General features: G+C 45.8%; 1 protein-coding gene across 1 annotated transcript; it reads left to right on the top strand.

The window, feature by feature from the left end:
• Positions 1–485: 485 nt before the first annotated feature.
• CCDC185 (coiled-coil domain containing 185) lies at positions 486–3005 on the top strand. The gene has a single exon (XM_040347518.1). The coding sequence runs from the start codon at positions 559–561 to the stop codon at positions 2701–2703; it is 2145 nt and encodes a 714-aa protein (XP_040203452.1). The 5' UTR covers positions 486–558; the 3' UTR covers positions 2704–3005.
• Positions 3006–21408: the final 18403 nt, after the last annotated feature.

The following is a 21408-nucleotide window of genomic DNA, read 5'->3' as shown; positions in this document are numbered from 1 at the left end:
GCACAGGTTTCTGAAGGGTTAATGGTAGCAAGAGGCGGAAAGACAAACGGCGTGACGCACGGCGCTTGCAACAGTTCATGGAACGTCAATTCAACATACAGGGTTTGAGAGAGTTAATGGTCTCAGCCAGGGGGAGGGGAAGGGTTAATGGTCTCAGCCAGGGAAGGGGAAGGGTTAATGGTCTCAGCCAGGGAAGGGGAAGGGTTAATGGTCTCAGCCAGGGAAGGGGAAGGGTTAATGGTCTCAGCCAGGGAAGGGGAGGGTTCATGCGACACCCGGGGGTTGGGAGGATTAATGGCTGCAGCTAGGAGGAGGGAAGGTTTAGTGCAATGCAAAGGTACTGAAATAGTTAACAGTTGCAGTGACAGGAGGGAATCCTAGAGGATAAAGCCACAAGGAGCTCCAATCACGTGTGTGGAGATGTTGCTCATACTGGTCACCTGACCATCCCCCTGCAAGGAATGCTGGGAGTGTACTGAGTGAACAATCAAGCAACGCTTGGTCTCCCAGGCAACCGGAGAAGCTTCTTTGAGAGTCTCCACAAGCTCAGGAGTCAGCATGGAGGACGGCAGGCAATCTCCAAGCCTTCACCTGGATCTCAGCAACTTCGAGGATGGGGTGAGCAGCCGCTACGTCCTGACCAGCCCGCGTTCTCTGGAGGCCTGTGCCAGGCTAGGGACGAGACCTATTGAGCTGCTGTACAAGTCCTTGGAGGAGGTGAGAGAGGACAACCCAGAGGTTAGTAGCCAGCGACTGAATGACCTGTACGTGGCTCAGGAGATGGAGCGCCGCCGCAAGCTGGATATGTGCAGACAGCTAAGGATGGAGCTTCTACAAGAGGACTGCCAAACAGACAGAGCCCCTTCCCACACCTCTGGAGGGCACAAAGACTGTCTTTCCCCCACCAACCTAGATCAAAGGGACCCTCCACCTCTTTGCACTGACCGACAGGACCCTCTGGATATCTTTACCAGGGGCCACAGAGACTGTTCCCCACTCCTCCTCCCTGATCAACAAAACCCTCCACATCTTTCTACAGATCACCGGGTCCCTCAAAGCACTTCAACCAGGGGCCACAGAGACTGTTCCCCACTCTTTCCTGATCAACAAAACCCTCCACCTCTTTCTGCAGATCTCCGAGTCCCCCAAGGCACCTCAACCAGGGGCCACAGAGACTGTTCCCCATTCTTCCCTGATCAACAAAACCCTCCACCTCTTTCTACAGAACGCCGGGTCCCCCAAGGCACCTCAACCAGGGGCCACAGAGACTGTTCCCCACTCTTCCCTGATCAACAAAACCCTCCACCTCTTTCTACAGAACGCCGGGTCCCCCAAGGCACCTCAACCAGGGGCCACAGAGACTGTTCCCCACTCCTCCTCCCTGATCAACAAAACCCTCCACCTCTTTCTACAGAACGCCGGGTCCCCCAAGGCACCTCAACCAGGGGCCACAGAGACTGTTCCCCACTCTTCTTCCCTGATCAACAAAACCCTCCACCTCTTTCTACAGAACGCCGGGTCCCCCAAGGCACCTCAACCAGGGGCCACAGAAGCGGCTTAGGGACACTGCAAAAAAGTCTGAGCCAGGGAGACCTTAATCAGATGGAGGAGAAGGCACGCCGGATGGGCAGGACGGTGGAGAGGGAGCTTAGGGCCTCACTACCCGATCGAGATAAGAAAATCGGTGCTTTGATGTTGTTGAAACACCAGGAAGAGGAGATGCTTAAACAGAGAAGGATTCAAGCCCAGCAGGCCTGGGACAACCTGAAGATCGAGGAGAGGTATATCCGAGCCGCCCTGGACAGACAAAATTTGCCGATTCAGCTACAGAACCATAGGAGGCGAAGCTGGAGCTCCCAACTTGACTGGCAGGTGGACCCCGTCCATATGTCCTCCCACAGAACACAATTGCAGGAGCAAAAGACTTTCCTTAAATATGGCTTGACCAAGGCCGTGGTGGATTTAAGGAGCAAGAACATCGGCCATGAAAACACCAGTGGTCATCCACTGGAGGAAAGGATGATCAAGGCCTTCAAAGTAAAAATGGTCAAAGATTTACAGGAGAAGAAGAACATCCAAATAAAAAATGAGTATGAGAAGCTTCGGCATTCCAAACTGAAAGAGAAAGTAGACAACCAGGCCAAAGCTGAGGAGCATGTCAAGAGAGTTTCCATCCAACAGAAAGAGCAAAAATCACAAGAGCTGAAAGAAAAATTAGTGGAGGAAAGGTACAAGGACTTGTATGAGAAGGCATCCAGGGAGGATGAGCTGAAGCTCATGGCAAAGCTCCGGGCTATGCGTCTGGAAAAAGAGCAGATGGAGCACAAAAAAATGCTCACTCGGTTGACTGACCACAAGATCCAGCAGGCCAAAGACAATCTAGACAGAAGCATGCTGGGCAAGGCCAAGAGGGCACAAGAACTCAACTTCATCAAGGAGAGTGCCCACCAAGCTTTGAAGAAAAAAGTTGACAGAGAAAAGGAGAACCAGCGCATGGAAATAGTCCACACCATCAAAATAAAGGACCGGAAGAGTGAAAGGATCCAGAAGGAAAAAGAAGCTATAAATGAAGAAGGGCGGCGGATCGCTAGAGCTTCTTTCCATTTTCGTGATAAGATCCGTGAGCAGACCAAAAGCAGGACTTTTGACCAAATGGCCCTGCAGGCGACACTTAATGCCAGTCTTTTAAAAACCATCCCATGAATAGAAAAGGATTCTCTAAGTGCCAATGAGCAACTGCAGCGTGCCTGTTTGAGATCAATTTGAACCAATTCTGCACTACAGGTATGCTGCTTTCCCTGCCCAGCCTCATAGAACCGAAATGGGCATTTCCAACATCTTAAACCATCAAATGCCACTTCAGGTATTCGCAGACTGGAACCACCAAATTATACACCATAGCCCTGCTGGTTTCTTCAGTTCAGGGTAACCACAACTAAAACACAAAGGAGGAAGGCTCACCAGCTTAGTGCATTACTGTATAACTTGTTTAACCACTTGCTTACTGGGCACATATACCCCCCTCCTGCCCAGGTGAAATTTCAGCTTTCGGCACTGCGTCGCTTTAACTAACAATTGCGCGGTCGTGCGACGTGGCTCCCAAACAAAATTGACGTCCTTTTTTCCCCACAAATAGAGCTTTCTTTTGGTGGTATTTGATCGCCTGTGCGGTTTTTATTTTTTGAGCTATAAACAAAAAAGAGCGACAATTTTGAAAAAAATACAATATTGTGCTATAATAAATATCCCAATTTAAAAAAAAAACAAAACACATTTTTTTTCTCAGTTTAGGCCGATACGTATTCTTCTACATATTTTTGGTAAAAAAAAAAAAAATCGCAATAAGCGACTGGTTTGCGCAAAAGTTATAGCGCCTACAAAATAGGGAAGAATTATTTTTTATTATTTTTTTTTTTTTTACTAGAAATGGCGGCGATCTGCGATTTTTTATTGGGACTGCGACGTTATGGCGGACACATCGGACACTTTTGACACATTTTTGGCGCCATTTACATTTATACTGCGATCAGTTCTATAAATATGCACTAATTGCAGTATAAATGTGACTGGCATTGAAGGGGTTAACACTAGGGGGTGAGGAAGGGGTTAAATGTGTACCCTGCATTGTGTTCTAACTGTAGGTGGAGGAGGGGTGACTGGGGGAGGTGACCGATCTGTGTCCCTATGTACAAGGGACACAGATCGGTCTCCTCTCCAGAGACAGGACGCTGTCTCTGTGTAAAACGGCAATGAGAGATGATCTCATATGTTTACATATGAGATCATCTCTCATTGGCCGCACAGATCGCATCGCAAACGGCCACTCTGATTGGCCGTTCGCGGCGATCTGTAATTGGCTGTGTCCAAGGGACACGGCAACACCGAGTTTCCCCGCTGCGCGCTCTGGAGCGCGCGCGGGGAACGCGCATAGGGGCAGACATCAATTGACGTCCACTTGGATTTTCGGATCCGCGCTGTAGCCGTCATTTGACTATAGCGCGGATCCCAAGCGGTTAATAGATGTTAAAAGTCAAATGCACTCACAAAAGAAGAAAGACACGGGCTTAACGTGAACAAATGCCACCCAACATCAGTCCACTGAGTAGGGCACAGCTAACGTGTTTCAAGGACTGTGCCCTCTTCCTCAGAGGAAGAGAGTGTGGCCCTCAATACACGTTAGCTGTGCCCTACTTGATGGACTGATGTGGGGTGGCATTTGGTGGTGCTTTCTTCTTTTGTGAGTACATTTGACTATTAACATTTATTGAAAGAGTAATACACTAGGCTGGTGCACCTTCTTCCTTTTTTTTGAGATCGGTCTCATTGTGTTTTTGAGATACATCTTCACAGGTGCATTTCGGTGCAGTTGACCTTCTGACCTGCAGTTGGCTTCCTTCTAAGCTGTTTCAAGCTTCTTTCGCATTCTCCTTAGAATATATAGGGGGGGGGGGAGCAGCATGCCCTAAAGCTGGCCATAGACTGTAGCGGATGGTTGGATGTGCAGGCATCACCTGACTGCCCTCAATCATCTCTCCTGGACAGAACTTCTTCTATGTTGTATCAGGTGGTGACCACGTGTCCCGGATTGCCCGGGACAGTCCCGCATTTTGCAGATCTGTCCCGGGCACATTCATTCCAGGACAATACAGTGTCCCGGAATGAAACTGACACAGCCACCCCCCGGGCCAATCTGATGCCCCCAAAAAAAGGCCGCCACATCACCGCTTTACTCACCGACAGTACTTGTCCTGGCCGGGAATGCCTGGAGGAGCACAATCCCGCCCTCTGCTTGTGATTGGAGAGATTATAAATCCCGCCTCTTATGTCCAATCACTGTGCTGTGATTCGTTACAGCACAAGCTGATTTTTGGGAAGGGGGGGGTGTCCCTGAATGGTAGTTTGGAAATGTGGTCACCCTAGTGACATCATATTCAGGCTCTACAGAGAGAGGTGGGAACTAGGGTGACCTTGTGTCCCGGATTGCCCGGGACAGTCCCGCATTTTGCAGGTCTGTCCCGGGCACCTTCATTCCAGGACAGTACAGTGTCCCGGATTGAAACTGACACAGCCACCCCCCAATCCAAACTAATGCCCCCAAAAAAGGCCGCCACATCACCGCTTTACTCACTAACAGTACTTGTCCTGGCCAGGAATGCCAGGAAGAGCATATTCCCACCCCCTACTTGTGATTGGAGAAATCATAAATCCCACCTCTTGTGTCCAATCACTGTGCTGTGATTCATTACACCACAAGCTGATTCTTGGGAAGGGAGGGTGTCCCTGAATGGTAGTTTGGAAATGTGGTCATCCTAGTGGGAACACATTGGGGGAGAATTACTCAAACTGGTGCCGCTGTTCATAGTAACCAATCAGCTTTTATCTTCAGCTTGTTCAATGAAGCTTGGACAATACCTGGAAGCTGATTGGTTACTATGCAGAGCTGCACCAGATTCTGTATGCACCAGTTTTAGTAAATCTCCCCCATTGCTTTTTGGCCAACAGTATCTGCAGGTGTCGTACTTTGTAAAAACATGAGATTGTCATCTGGTGACAAAGCAATTCTCATCTAATGTCTATGGCAGTGATGGCGCACCTTGGCACCCCAGATGTTTTGGAACTACATTTCCCATGATGCTCATGCACTCTGCAGGGTAGTTGAGCATCATGGGAAATGGAGTTCCAAAACATCTGGGGTGCCAAGGTTCGCCATCACTGGTCTATGGGCCTCGTAAAATGAGCTCAGCTGGTCTGTTTACAAAACAATTATTTTTACATTCAATGCCAAAACTTTTGGTTTAGTTTTGGGTAGAGTAGATAAGGTTTAAAAACCCTGTCAGTATTTTTTTTTTTTTTTTCGGTAATGACCTGAAAAATGCAGACAAGGACTTGCAAGGTTTCTCTGAATTTTAGCAATTTGCATACAATGGAACCTTAGATTACGAGCATGATCCGTTCCAGGAGAATGCTCGTAATCCAAAGCACTCACATATCAAAGCGAGTTCCCCCATAGAAGTCAATGGAAAATAAAATAATTTGTTCCGCATTGACTTCTATGGCATGCAATACCGCATGTGGCCAGAGGTGGGGGCGCCGGAGAGCCTCGGAAACACTCGGAAAGGCCCAAGGACAGCTCGCCTGAACTCGGAAAGGCTCGGGAATGGAGTATTTCCGAGATTTTTCAAACATTTCCGAACGGCTCCAATTGGGTCTCTGGCGCCCCCCCCCCCACCTCAGGCCAAACGCGGTACTGCACACTGCTGTGACTTGAATCCTGCTTGTTTTTGGGAGACAACACTCGCCAACCGAGTCAGGATTAAAAAAAAAACACTGTGCTCATATTGCGAAACGCTCTTTAAACGCGTTACTCGCAATCCGAGATTTCACTGTACTTGTTTCACGTTGGTGACTTCAAAGCCTAGTATACACGGGCCGAATGTTGGCCGACATCGGTCAGTTCAATAAAAACCGGCCAACATTTGGCCTGTGTGTGAGGCAGCCGGTGTGACAGAAGCCGCCAATCGGCTGACTTCTGTCGGATAAGCATACTGGAAAACCAGCAGCTGACTGACTCCTGATGAGCGCTCTCAGCCAATGACTAAGAGCGCTGACCGGAGTGTTCTGGCGGGGGGGTGGTCCCCTCTCAGAACACAATAGAACAGCAAGGGGATATTGCTGTACTAACATTGGATTGTTAGTACAGCGCTCCGACCGCTGTAAGAGTATGAAAGCCAGATGACAAGCATTTTCAGAAGAAGCCAGCTGTGGCACTACTCCTATTCCTCTGATGACATGCATGCAGGTATTTATTATGCGCTGTATTAGAGCATTGTGTGCCGTCTTTGCTGTAACTCCACAAGCAGTTTTGTGCTACGAATGTCACGCCAGTGTTATAACCTGATAATACAACATGAAAACAGAGATTATACAATGTCATGTTTATATGATGAGATTTTTCTCCTAAAAATGCCAATTTCTTGGCTGTCTTGGTAATCTAATGACCTCGGGACTTGCTGACCCAAAATAAAGGCAATTTATGCCAGTTCCGGGTCATTCCTAATGCCAGAGACTGCCAAGCGACTACAATTTTCAGAAGGAAAGGTTATCAGTGATAGACTTGTAAGGATGATTTACATTAGCATTTGGGGGGCAGTAAAATCCAGTGGTTGAGCCATGTTTGTGCCACCGACCAACCTCTCCCCCGTTAGCAGCAGAGGCAGCATCGGGGGGGGCAGGTATACGTGTGCCATGGTAAAAATTATACCCCCTGTCGCTTTCGGCATGTGCTACTGCCTGCCAAACAGTTGCGATGTGCTAGTGTGGGGTTCAAGGGGTTAGAAAGCAGGTTGCAAGGAGGCCTCCTTACCAGATTTCAAATGCTCTCTGAAGAGTGATCAGAATGCATGTGGCTCAGCTCCCACCAGAGCTCCACTGTGATTGGTCCCCCCATCTATTTTTTTATACTTACCTTTTTCCAACATCTACTTTTGCACAGCCCTTGCTGCTCCTCTGAAAAGCAATCCACAATCCATCACTTTTCAGGAGGCAGTTTCCTGTTTTAACACTGGAACACCTACTCCGCATTGCATGTGGTCGTGCTACAGCCCCACTCACTAGTTGAATGAGATGTTTGGTCCATTTTCTGCCATACCGTGTGCAGGAGCCGACTGACAACTCATGGGGCCCCAGGGCAATAGGAGATTATGGGGCTCCCGGGAAATAGGAGATTATGGGCTCCCGGGAAATAGGAGATTACGGGGCCCCCCGGGAAATAGGAGATTATGGGGCCCCCGGGAACTAGGAGATTATGGGGCCCCCGGGAAATAGGAGATTATGGGCTCCCGGGAAATAGGAGATTACGGGGCCCCCCGGGAAATAGGAGATTATGGGGCTCCTGGGAAATAGGAGATTATGGGGCTCTTGGGCAATTGGAGATTATGGGGCTCCCGGGAACTTGGAGATTATGGGGCTCCCGGGAACTTGGAGATTATGGGGCTCCCGGGAATTTAGCGATTATGGGGCTCCCGGGCAATAGGAGATTATGGGGCTCCGGGAACTAGGGGATTATGGGGCCCCCGGGAAATAGGAGATTATGGGGCTCCCGGGAACTTGGAGATTATGGGGCTCCCGGGCAATAGGAGATTATGGGGCTCCGGGAACTAGGGGATTATGGGGCCCCCGGGAAATAGGAGATTATGGGGCTCCCGGGAACTTGGAGATTATGGGGCTCCCGGGCAATAGGAGATTATGGGGCTCCCGGGAACTAGGGGATTATGGGGCCCCCGGGAAATAGGAGATTATGGGGCTCCCGGGAACTTGGAGATTATGGGGCTTCCGGGAACTAGGAGATTATGGGGCTCCCGGAAAATAGGAGATTATGGGGCCCCCCGGGAAATAGGAGATTATGGGGCCCCCGGGAAATAGGAGATTATGGGGCCCCCCGGGAAATAGGAGATTATGGGGCCCCCAGGCAATAGATTATGAGGCCACACAGTATACATACACACACACACAGGGCCAGATCCTCGTAGCGCGGCGCATTGTTGCGGCCGGCGTAGCGTATCTCTTATACACTATGCCGCCGTAATTTACAGCATATTTTCCTTATCCTCAAAGAAGTTGCGCCGTAAGTTACGGCGGCGTAGTGTAATTTTCGTGGCGTAAGGGCGCGCAATTCAAATCGATGTGATGGGGGCGTGTTTTATGTAAATACGTCGTGACCCGACGTTTTTTTGAACGGCGCATGCGCCGTCCGTGGGGGTATCCCAGTGCACATGCTCGAAATTAAACCGGAACAAGTAACTATACACCGGAAAAAGCCGAACGCAAACGACGTAAAAAAATGCGCCGGACGTACGTTTGTGGATCGCCGTATCTAGCTAATTTGCATACTCTACGCGGAATTCGACGGAAATGCCACCTAGCGGCCATCGGAAAAATGCACCTAAGATCCGACGGCGTACTAAGACGTACGCCTGTCGGATCGAGCCGAGATTCCATCGTATCTTGTTTTGTGGATACAAAACAGAGATACGACGCGGGAACTTTGAAATTACGCGTTGTATCAATAGATACACCGGCGTAATTCTTCTGTGGATCTGGCCCACAGTATACATGCACACAGAACACACATACACACAGTGAAAAGGTACTGGAGAGGCGGGGCAGCTATAATCTTGAGATTTTAAAAAAAAAACAGATTTTTACATACTGTCCCACTTCGGCCCCAGAGGATTTGGCTGCCCAATGACCGGGTCATTTTTTGCGATTCGGCACTGTGTCGCTTTAACTGACAATTGCGCGGTCGTGCGACATGGCTCCCAAACAAAATTGATGTCCTTTTTTCCCCACAAATAGAGCTTTCTTTTGGTGGTATTTGATCACCTCTGTTTTTTTTTTTTTTTTTTGTTGCGCTATTAAACAAATATAGAGCGACAATTTTGATAAAAAAGCTTTTGCTATAATAAATATCCCCAAAAAATATATATAAAAAAAATATTTTCCTCAGTTTAGGCCGATATGTATTCTTCTACATATTTTTGGTAAAAAAATTGCAATAAGCGTATATATATATTTTTTAAAAGTTAAAATTGTATTGATTTTTAGTACAAAACACACAATAGACAACAGACACATATCTGGAGCGAACATCGCTCATTCCATTACAAAAATCTGGTAGCTGGTAAGCAATAAGCGTTTATTGATTGGTTTGTGCAAAAGTTATAGCGTCTACAAAATAGGGGATAGTTTTATGGCATTTTTATTATTAATTTTTATTTATTAGTAATGGTGGCGATCGGCGTTTTTTTTTTTTTTATTGTGACTGCGACATTATGCCAGACACATCGGACACTTTTGACACTATTTTGGGACCATTGTCATTTATACAGCCATCAGTGCTATAAAAATGCACTGATAACTGTGTAAATGACACTGGCAGGGAAGGAGTTAAACACTAGGGGGCGATGAAGGGGTTAAGTGTGTCCTAGGGAGTGATTCTAATTGTGAGGGAGCTGGGCTAAAAGTGACACGACAGTGATCACTGCTTCTGATGACAGGGAGCAGTAGATTAGTGTCCTGTCACTAGGCAGAACAGGGAAATGTCTTGTTTACATAGGCATCTCCCCGTTCTGCCTCTCCGCAACACGATTGTGACATGATTGTGGGACACTGGCGGACATTGAGTTTGCAGGTCCTGCGGGCACAGCCACGGAGCACGCGGCGGGTGCGCACACGCCTGCACGGCGCCAATTTTAAAGCCATGTACAGGTATGTTGCTTTGCGCAGGCGTGCCATTCTGCCAACGTATATCGTCATTAGGCAGTTGGGAAGTGGTTTTGTTCTTTAGATCAAAGGAATGAACTTCTTGTCTGTAAATGAGGTCAGTTTAACCCCTTAAGGACTGCCGCACGACTATTTACGTCGGCAGAATGGCACGGCTGGGCATATGGACGTACAGGTACGTCCCCTTTAAGAAGCCCAGTCGTGGGTCGCAAGTGTGCCGGCACGCTCGCGACCCAGTCCTGTGCTGCGTGACCATGCCCGCAGGACCCGTAGACCCGATCGCCATCGGTGTCCCGCGATCGGGTCACAGAGAGGAAGAACGGGGAGAGGAGAGTGTAAACAAACCTCTCCCGGTGCTTCCTAGTGAGCCTGTCACTGACCGTCTGTTCCCTGTCATAGGGAACAACGATCAGTGATGTCACACGCCCAGCCACGCCCCCCCTACAGTAAGAAACACAAATTAGGTCACACTTAACCCCTTTAGCGCCCCCTACAGGTTAACCCCTTCACTGCTAGTGTAATTTTCACAGTAATCAATGCATTTTTATAGCACCTTTCGCTGGGAAAATGACAATGGTCCCAAAAATGTGTCAAAAGTGTCCGATGTGTCCGCCATAATGTCGCAGTCACGAAAAAAAAACGCTGATCGCCGCCATTAGTAGTAAAAAATTAAATTATTAATAAAAATGCCATAAAACTATCCCCTATTTTGTAAACGCTATAACTTTTGCGCAAACCAATCAATAAACGCTTATTGCAAACATTTTTTTATGTATTTTATTTTTTATTCATTTATTTACGTATCAGCCTAAACTGAGGAAACAAAATGTTTTTTTTATATATTTTTTGGGGGATATTTATTATAGCAAACATAAAAAATATTGCTTTTTTTTTTCCGCTCTATTTTTGTTTATAGCGCAAAAAATAGAGGTGATCAAATACCACCAAAAGAAAGCTCTATTTGTGGGAACAAAAGGACGTAAATTTTGTTTGGGAGCCACGTCGCACGACCGCGCAATTGTCAGTTAAAGCGACGCAGTGCTGAATCGCAAAAAGGGGCCTGGTCCTTTACCTGCATAATGGTCCGGGTCTTAAGTGGTCTTAAGTGGTTAACCACGTAAAGACTAAACCTTTTTCTGACACCTGTTGGTTTCAAGTTTAAATCATTTTTTTGCTAGAAAATTACTTAGAACCCCCAAACATTATATATATATATTTTAGCAGAGACTCTAGAAAATAAAATGGCGGTTGCTTCCGAATGCTCCAATTTCAATGCTTTTAATTTCAATTCTATTATCAGGAAAAATATTCTGTTTATTTTTATATTTCAAACTATTACTATTTTATATGTATATTTTATAGAGGATCCCCTGTGTGTATTCCTGTTATTTTATGTCTTGTGCTGTGCGGCGTGCTTAACGTCATCTTGTGGTTTTAGGCATTTTTAGCAGAATTTTTTTTTTTTTTTTGTGATATATATTTTTTATTCTTTACATGTGAAGAGAAAATAAAGATTTATACCTTTTTTGTTAATAGTGTTCTTTCATTTCTTAAACCTACAACGAAAATTCAGAAAGTGAAATCCTTTATATTGTCGTACAGTAAACATTGCAGCAGTGGTAAAGTTTGTAAGACCTTGAACTTACCTGCGTTTTTATCTCCTCCATTGCAATTTTAGTTCGATAAGCTTTTCCGTGTGCCTCTAAGGCTAGGTTCATACTATTGCGTTTTTTGCGTGCCATGTTTTCACGGTCGCAGTGGCCTATTCATTTGAATAAGAAGCTGTACCTGCAGGAAACACAGGGAAAAGGTCCATGCATCTTTTCTAAAACGCAGCCGCATGGAAACCGCATGGTGCTTTTGTGTCATGCAGTTTAATGTATCCAAAAATGCACTGCATTTTCCGAAGTGTAGGGTGCCATTAAGAATGATTGGCACTACTGCAAAACAGCAGGGCGTTTTGGGTGTGGGAATGTGAGTGATTTACATGCTGTACCACATCCGCAAAAGCGTGAACCTAGACTAAGGAGAAAGGCAGCCTTCTGGCACGCTATGATGTTCCTGCCATACAAAACTCAAATTTGAGCCCCCCAATTATTAACGGACACAAACATAACATAACCAAAAATATGTAGAAGAATACGTATTTTTTTTTTTTTATATATATATATATTTTTTTATATATTTATATATTTTTTGGGGATATATATTATAGCAAAAAGTAAAAAATATTGAATTTTATTAAAATTGTCGCTCTATTTTTGTTTATAGTGCAAAAAATAAAAACCGCAGAGGTGATCAAATACCACCAAAAGAAAGCTCTATTTGTGGGGAAAAAAGGACATAAATCTTGTTTGAGAGTCACGTCGCACGACCGTGCAATTGTCAGTTAAAGCGACGCAGTGCCGAATCGCAAAAAGGGACCAGGTCCTTTACCTGCATATTGGTCCGGGTCTTAAGCGGTTAAGGACCGCCCACCGCAGTTGTACTTCGGCTGTTTGAAGAGGAATATCGTCGTTATGGCAGCAGCTAAGTGGTCTCTGCGGCGGATTCACAGCAAGATCGCTTTTATCGGGAACGGGACAGGGCCCCCCTCCCGACATGCTCTGGTTGTCTTCCCCGCTTACCGGAGCCACCTTGGCACAAACCCCCCCGGCACAAACTCCACCCCCCCCCCCCCAATTCCCACTTCTGGCTCAAATCCCCCAAACCCTCATACTAGCACAACCCCCCCCAATCCCCATTACACTTCCTAGGACAGATAGCTAGCTGCTAATCCCCCCTCCTGCACAAACTATTATTCCCCCTCATCCCTCATTGTCTACAATTTTCCTCTGATGGTGGCCCTGTATACAAATATCTAAATGGTGATTATAGTACAGGGGGGTAAACTATTCAATCTTAGGTATCTTAACCACTTAAGGACCGGAAGGATTTCTTAATGACCAGGCCATTTTTTGTGATACGGCACTGCGTCGCTTTGACTGACAATTCGCGGTCGTATAACGTTTTACCCAAACAAAATTGATATTCTTTTATTTTCTCCCACAAATAGAGATTTCTTTTGGTGGTATTTGATTCCCTCTGCGGTTTTTATTTTTTGCGCTATAAACAAAAAAAGAGCGACAATTTTGAAAAGAAAAAAATATATTTTTTACTTTTTGCTATAAATATCCCCCCCCAAAAAAAAACGAATTTCTTCATTTTAGGCCAATATGTATTCTTCTACATATTTTCTGTAAAAAAATAAAAATAAATCGCAATAAGTATATGTTGATTGGTTTGCGCAAAAGTTATATAGCTAGATTCAGGATGGCGAGCGCATACTTGCGGCGGCGTAGCTTAAGGCATTTAAGCTACGCCGCCGTAAGTTAGCGAGGCAAGTACATGATTCACAATGCTTGCCTGCTAAGTTACGGCGGCGTAGCCTAAATCGGGCGGGCGTAAGGGCGCATAATTCAAATTTGTCTGAGGGGGCGTGTTTTATGATAATGAGGCTTGACCCGACGTGATTGACGTTTTTTTTTAACTGCGCATGCGCCGGGCGCCTACATTTACCAGTGTGCATTGCGGCTAAGTCCGCCGCACGGGCCTATTGATTTTGACGTGGACGTAAACAACGTAAATCCCTATTCACGGACAACTTACGCAAACGATGTAAAATTTTCGAATTTCGACGCAGGAACGGCGGCCATACTTAACATTACTATTCCATCTATTTGATGGAATAACTTTAGGCTGCTAATGCGTTACGTAAACAGGGTATCTGTACTGCGTCGGCCGGGCGTACGTTCGTGAATAGGCGTATCTAATGATTTACATATTCTACGCCGACCGCAATGGAACGGCTGGACCTAGCGGTCAGCCTAAAAATTACACTTTAGGATACAAGGGTGTAAGACACTTACACCGCTCGTATCTGAGCCTAATTTAAGCATATCTGGTTACCAGAATACGCCTAAATTAGCGCCGACGCAAATTCTGACTTAGGTTGACATATCTACTGATACGCCAGCCTAAGTCTCTCTGAATCTGGCTAATAGTGTCTACAAAATAGGGGATAGATTTATGGCAGTTTTTTTCTTTTTTTTTACTAGTAATGGTGGCAATCTGCAATTGTTCGCAGGACTGCGACATTGCAGGCACTTTTGACACATTTTTGGGACCTATGACATTTATACAGTGATCAGTGCTACAAAAAATGCACTGGTACTGTGTAAATATCACTGTCAGGGAAGGGGTTGACACTAGGGGTTAAATGTGTTCCCTGGGAGGTGTTTCTAACTGTGGAGGGATGGGACTGACTGGAGGAGGAGAGAGATTGTTGTTCCTAATCACTAGGAATAGAACATCTGTCTCTCCTCCCCTGTCAGAACGGGGATCTGTCTGTTTACATTGACAGATCCCTGTTCTGGCTCTCTGTGGAGCGATTGCTGGTGGGCGGCGGACATGGTCTGCGGGTGGCCCGCTCCGGCGTCGTGGGAACGCGCGCGCCCCCTTTTGCTCTTAAAGTGGCCGACGTACACCTACGGCGATTCGCTCAGGTGAGCCAACCTACCACAGCATAATGACGGCGGCTGGTCCTTTAGCAGTTAAGAAGACACACAGCCACTAGACATGTGCGGTTCGGTTCGTTCCGAATTAAAATTCTGACAAATTTTCGTTATTCTGGAATTCTGATATATCTGAATTTCCGAACTAGAAGAGTACAGAATTGAAACAAATCCAAAATAACAAGATTCGTACAAAATTCAAATTCAAATAGTTTTCGAATACTTTTCGAATTCAAATCGTTTTCCAGTTTCCAAAGAGGCTAAAATAGAATAGAGAAAAAGGAATAGAATAGAAAAAAAATTCTATTCTATTCCTTTATTTTCTATTTTATTTATTCTTTTTGGGAATTCGAAAACGTTTCAAATTTGAAAACTTTTCAAATTCGACTCGAAAACAAATTTAACGAATTTAACAAATTTAACATTCCCAAAAATGAATTAAACAAATTTAGCTGAACAAATTTATGTAAATAACGAATCAACAAATAAACAAATGTTTTTGTTCTGCACATGTCTAGCGCCCACTCAGTTTAACCCTTACCTACGTTGGGTAAGGTGACCAGATTTTTAAAATTAAAACCGGGGGAATTTTTTTGGGCGGCAATCAGCGACTCAATAACCGTCTCCACCACCGCCCGCCCCATATCCTCTCAAGTCTTACTCTCTGGGCCCCGTATACTACTGGGGGGGAGCAGAGGAAGATCACCCTGCCAGGTAAGGCAAGGAGATAATCAGGCAGGTGACTGGCGGGGATTTGAGCCAAGGCAAAAGAACATGCGAACGGAGCTGAATGGGCATGCGCCCGAAACCGAATAAATATTCCCTCCGAAACCGAATACATTTTCTCTCCTTCCTCTCTCTCTTTTGAGAAGAACGGATAGAGAGATTGCACTGTGATAAGTTTTTTTTTTCTTTTTGAATGTACTTGGATTTATTTGTTTATATTTGTCAGATGATTGTTATTTCCTATGTTTTGTATAAATGAAGAGGAATTTTTTTTTTGAAAATAAAGAAATTGAAAAAAAAAATATTCCCTCCGCTCCGACCAACACATGATCATCAGAAAGGGGCACATAAAATGGGGAAAAAAATACACCCCTAAGCTACTAGGCGCGGAGGAGTGGTGGTGTGTAATTCAGATTTTTTTTTATTCTGCACTTACAAAACTGTCTTTGAAATTGCCTCAGCCCCTGTTCAAATCCAATCCAGGGACAAAACCAGGGACAGACTTGGTCCGGGGACAGTGTCCTCAATCTGGGGACTGTCCCCTGAAACCAGGGATGTCTGGTCACCCTTTACTGTTAGGCCTCGTACACACGACAGAGTTTCTCGGCAGAATTCACCGAGAAACTCGGTCAAACCCGGATTCTGCCGAGAAACTCTGTCGTCTGTACACTTTTGACCCGATGGAGCCGCCGAGGAACTCGTCGAGAAAAGAGAGAACATGTTCTCTATTTTCTCGTTGTTCTATGGGAGAAGGCGTCCCGCTCCTCGGCGGCTTCATCCCTGAACTCACCGAGGAACTCGACGTGTTTGGCACGTCGAGTTCCTCGGCCGTGTGTACGGGGCCTCAGAGTGGTCAAGATGTGGATCTCCCTTCCACAATCAGTGGTGTTAGTGGGGAGTGTCAAACATTTAAAAAAAACGCTTAGATGGGCATCTAAGTGAGCGCAATCTACAGGGATATGGGAAATGGTAGTCACATAAACTCACACTCCAGGACGAACTGGATGGACTGGTGTCTATGTAACTATACTGTATAATTATATTATTCATCTCTTTTCATTTTTATTTTTAGCTCTGTCCAGATTCAGGCTATAAAACCTCCTTGATGGGACATATAAACAGCCTTTAAAGAAAAACATGATTTACCGAGAAGCCTATTTTGCATCACAAATGGCGGTAAAGACCTTTGATGCCCGGCAGCTCATTAGCATACAATCCCTTACAGGAGCCCAATAACGCCATTTGTTGCTGGTTTGGAGTCTGCTCCTTTTACGGCATTTTAATTTTAATTAGAGTGAACAGACCTTCGAGATAATTGCTCCTAATTAGAGAGGTTGTCTGTTCGTGGCTTATACCATTTAACTTCCTCTAAAAATCTGCAGAGTACACAATCTCCATTATGCAGAGTTAGTACCGGGCACAGGTCCAAAGTGCCCTAAATTATGAAGTGTTTGGAGCTAAACAACTAAACAGCCAAACATAAACTCTGGTATAGGGACCATTCAATCTACTGTGTGATCTCCACACCTTGCTGTATACTTTATTACAATTATTTATATAGCACTGACCATTTACACAGCGCTTTACATATACATAGTTGCCAACATTACAAAAAAAAAAAGCCAAAACACTTTTTTGCATGTAGGCGAAGTGTGCCGTGGCGAAAATGGGCGTGGTCTGTGCGGAATAGTGGGTGTGGCTTGACCTGTTCCCTTCCGAGTCATTGTAAAATGACGTCGGCGGGAACCCTCCGTCTCTCAGACTGGACGTCATATGACGTCCTAGCCTTCTCGGGCGGCTAGGGGGCGCGTGCGCGCCGTCGGCGGCGCACACGCACCCCCGCCGCATTGTTAGGCGATGTCCGCCGGGCACCCGTGATTGCCCGTAGTCACGGCAGGACCATGGATCTGTGTCTGTAAACACACAGATCCATGTCCTGTCAGCGGTGAGGAGACAGATGTGTGTTCCCAGTACAGAGGAACACAGATCGGTCTCCTCCCCTTGTGAGTCCCTCTCCCCCTACAGTTAGAACACACTTTAGGGAACATATTTAACCCCTTCAGTGCCCCCTAGTGTTAACCTCTTCCCTGCCAGTCACATTTACACAGTAATCAGTGCAGTTTTATAGCACTAATCACTGTATAAATGTGAATGGTCCCAAAAATGTGTCAAAAGTGTCCGATGTGTCCGCCGCAATATCACGGTCACAATTAAAAAAAATCGCAGATCGCCGCCATTACTAGTAAAAAAAAAAAAAAATGCCATAATTCTATTCCCTATTTCGTAGATGCTAGAGCTTTTGCGTAAACCGATCAAATACGCTTATTGCGATTTTTTTTTTTTTTGCCAAAAATATGTAGAACAATACGTATCGGTCTAAACTGAGGAAAAAAATTTTTTTTTTTAAAAATTATGATAATTATTAAATCAAAAAGTAAAAGATATTGTGTTTTTTTCAAAATTGTCGCTTTTCTTTTGTTTATAGCACAAAAAATAAAAAACGCAGAGGTGATCAAATACCACCAAAAGAAAGCTCTATTTGTGGGAAAAAAAGGGCGTCAATTTTATTTGGAAGCCACGTCGCACGACCGTGCAATTGTCATTCAAAGCCCTGTATGGAAGTGGTTAAATGGGTGTGATTCGGAAGGAGGTGTGGTTAGAGTCTGAGATGAATGAGGGATGGAGGGAGATAGAAAGATAGAGGGAGAGAAGGAGAGAAAGAGAGAAGGAGAGAAAGAGAGAAAGAGAGAAAGAGAGAAAGAGAGAAGGAGAGAAGGAGAGAAGGAGAGAAAGAGAGAAAGAGAGAAAGAGAGAAAGAGAGAAAGAGAGAAGGAGAGAAGGAGAGAAAAAGAGAAAGAGAGAAGGAGAGAAAGAGAGAAAGAGAGAAGGAGAGAAGGAGAGAAAAAGAGAAAGAGAGAAAGAGAGAAGGAGAGAAAGAGAGAAAGAGAGAAAGAGAGAAGGAGAGAAGGAGAGAAGGAGAGAAGGAGAGAAAGAGAGAAAGAGAGAAAGAGAGAAAGAGAGAAAGAGAGAAGGAGAGAAGGAGAGAAGGAGAGAAGGAGAGAAGGAGAGAAAGAGAGAAGGAGAGAAGGAGAGAAGGAGAGAGAGGGAGAGAGAAAGAAAGAAAGAAAGAAAGAAAGAAAGAAAGAAAGAAAGAACAGCAGGCCCAATCCTTCACCACAATAGAAATCTGTGTATTCCAGAAAGTTTAACAAATCAGCAGATAAAGATACTCCAAACACCTGGTGTTAGCGCTTCAATCATCACGGCACCATGGTTTTTATGATGTCAGGATGATTGAAGTGCATTATTTCTATTATTACAATGTAATATAGAATGAAATTATTCAACTCACCATAATGCAGAATCAGTGGGATCACCTGCCACTAGATGCCATCAGGCATTCCCAGCGGAGCCCCTCCTTACATCAGGTGTCCCCAGCGGAGCCCCTCCTTACATCAGGTGTCCCCAGCGGAGCCCCTCCTTATATCAGGTGTCCCCAGTGGAACCCCCCCTTACATCAGGCCCCCCCCCCCCCATTGTAGCCCCTCGTTACATCGGGTATAGCGTTCTCTGCGCCGCTTTTACAGTTTCCCAATCCCCTGAGGGTGAACAAAATAGAGGCGGAGCCGGCCACATGGTTACACTAGAAATTAAGCTGCTGCGGCGCCACCCACCCCCCGCCCCTACTACTTTCCATAACAGATCACAGACAGGACGGGGCTAGGGTGGGTGGCGCCGCAGCAGCTTAATTCCTATTGTAGCCACAGACACGTTGTTCTTCTGGTATTCTTTAAAATGGCCACGGACCTGTAGTGGCGGTGGGCCGCGTGGCGGTGAAAAAACATTTCCCGGGACGCAATAAAATCGGGAAAAGGGTCTAAATCCCTGGAAATTCAGTACAGTTGTCAACTATGCATATATATTGTACATTCACATCTGTCCTTCAAGAAGCTTACAATCTAGGTTTCTTGGCTCACACATACATACACATACTAGGGCCAATTTAAGACAGCCATAGATGGTTCAAATCTTGGCCGGTTAAGCAGGGACCTGTCAAGATTTAAACACATTTAGCCGGATTCATAGAGACTTACGATGGCGTATCAGTAGATACACCTTTGTAAGTCTGAATGAGCGCCGTCGAATCTTTAAGCGTATTCTTAAACTGAGATACGCTTCACTGTTGCTAAGTTACGACCGGCGTAAGTCTCCTACGCCGTCGTATCTTAGCTGCATATTTACGCTGGCCGCTAGGGGCGTGTACGTGGATTTACGCGTCGAATATGTAAATGAGCAAGATACGCTGATTCACAAATGTACGTACGCCCGTCGCAGTAAGCTACGCCGTTTACATAAGACATATGCCGGCGTAAAGATAAAACACCTCTGTAGGTGGCGCAGCCCATGCAAAGTATGGACGTCGGAACTGCCGTCGTATTTTACGTTGTTTGCGTAAGCGTACGTGAATGGGGCTGGGCGTAGGTTACGTTCACGTCGAAAGCAAGTAGTATTTACGACGTGATTGCGCCGTACCAACGGCCCTGATTTACATGGGGTCACGGGTAATTTACATGGAGCACGCCCCCTACCTGCCTATTTTGAATTAGGCGGTGTTTTACGCCGGGCCATTTGCGCTACGCCGACGTAACTTAGGGAGCAAGTGCTTTGTGAATACTGGCCTTGCCTCTCTATTTTACGTCAGCGTAGTGCAAATGAGCTGCGCTACGTCCGCCTAAAAATACGCCGGACTACGTGAATCTGGCTATATGTGGGCAGGCTGAATGTACCCAAGTGGGTTGATCGATCAACTTGGTTACGACCAGCCTGTCAAATTTTAAATGCGATTATTGCTAGCGACTATTATAGCCACTAGCAGTAATCACTGTGTTCTCCCAGTGGGGACGGCTCACCCCACCCAGAGAACACAATAGCTCCACGGCAGGGACTTCCCCATCAACACTGACTGGTGGTTGCAGGAAAGAAAATTGCTCCGTCTATGGCCGGCTTTATACAGGAGCCAATTAACCTACCAGCATGTTCTTGAAGTGAGGATGTACACCCTAAAGTTCAAAAACACATGCGTGTGTGTGTATCTATATATATAAAAGGCCCCGGCACATTGATCCCCCTGTCAGCACAATGATAGAGAAGTGTGTCAGCACTTCTCTAATGGCAGAGCCAGTAAGAGGGAGATCTTTCCTATCTTCCTGCTGGCACACAGAACAATAACATTAATGTGCATGGGATGGTTAGGGTGTGCCCAGGCACATCCGACACACCCTGTGTGCATGCGTATGGTTGCAGGGAGAACATTCAAACTCCATGCAGGCAGTGGCATAGTTGGGATTCAAACCAAGGACCCTGGTGCTGCTAGGCAGAAGTGCTAACCACTTCGTCACTGTGCTGCCCAAACACTGAGAAAGCTCAATTACATATCTCCACATTCATATTTTTTTAACAGGTATCTGCCCATTCCTTATATATATATATATATAAAAGACGTATATACCTACCTATTTTCAGCCTGCTTCAGTCGGGTACCTTGATCCCCCTGTGTCAGCAAGCAGAGGAGGAATGGAGAGGGTGCTGAGAAAGCCGGGAGTGGTGACATCACCCATAAGTTTCTAGGGCCCATCCGTTGTCAGCGCTCACTCCTCTCCCTCCCCCTGCAGCCACCAATAGCTGGCACAGGTGAGCTGGATCATATGAGTGGACCGTAGTGGGCTGAAAATAGGTAAGTATATGCATCTTTTATACATAGGTTAGACAGCATAGGTGTTAGGATGGGGGGGGGGGGGGCATTTTTAAGAATAGTTTGGTTTAGGCTGGACTTTAAAGCAGTAAAAAA

This window comes from Rana temporaria, chromosome 4 (assembly GCF_905171775.1).
Source record: "Rana temporaria chromosome 4, aRanTem1.1, whole genome shotgun sequence".
NCBI classification, from domain to species: domain Eukaryota; kingdom Metazoa; phylum Chordata; class Amphibia; order Anura; family Ranidae; genus Rana; species Rana temporaria.
The sequence above is the reverse complement of the archived record's forward strand: the minus strand, read 5'-3'. Positions and strand labels throughout refer to the sequence as shown.

What these genes read in the sequence shown, in the direction of transcription:
- CCDC185 (XM_040347518.1), top strand. Translation starts at nt 559, where the DNA reads ATGGAGGACGGCAGGCAATCTCCAAGCCTTCACCTGGATCTCAGCAAC.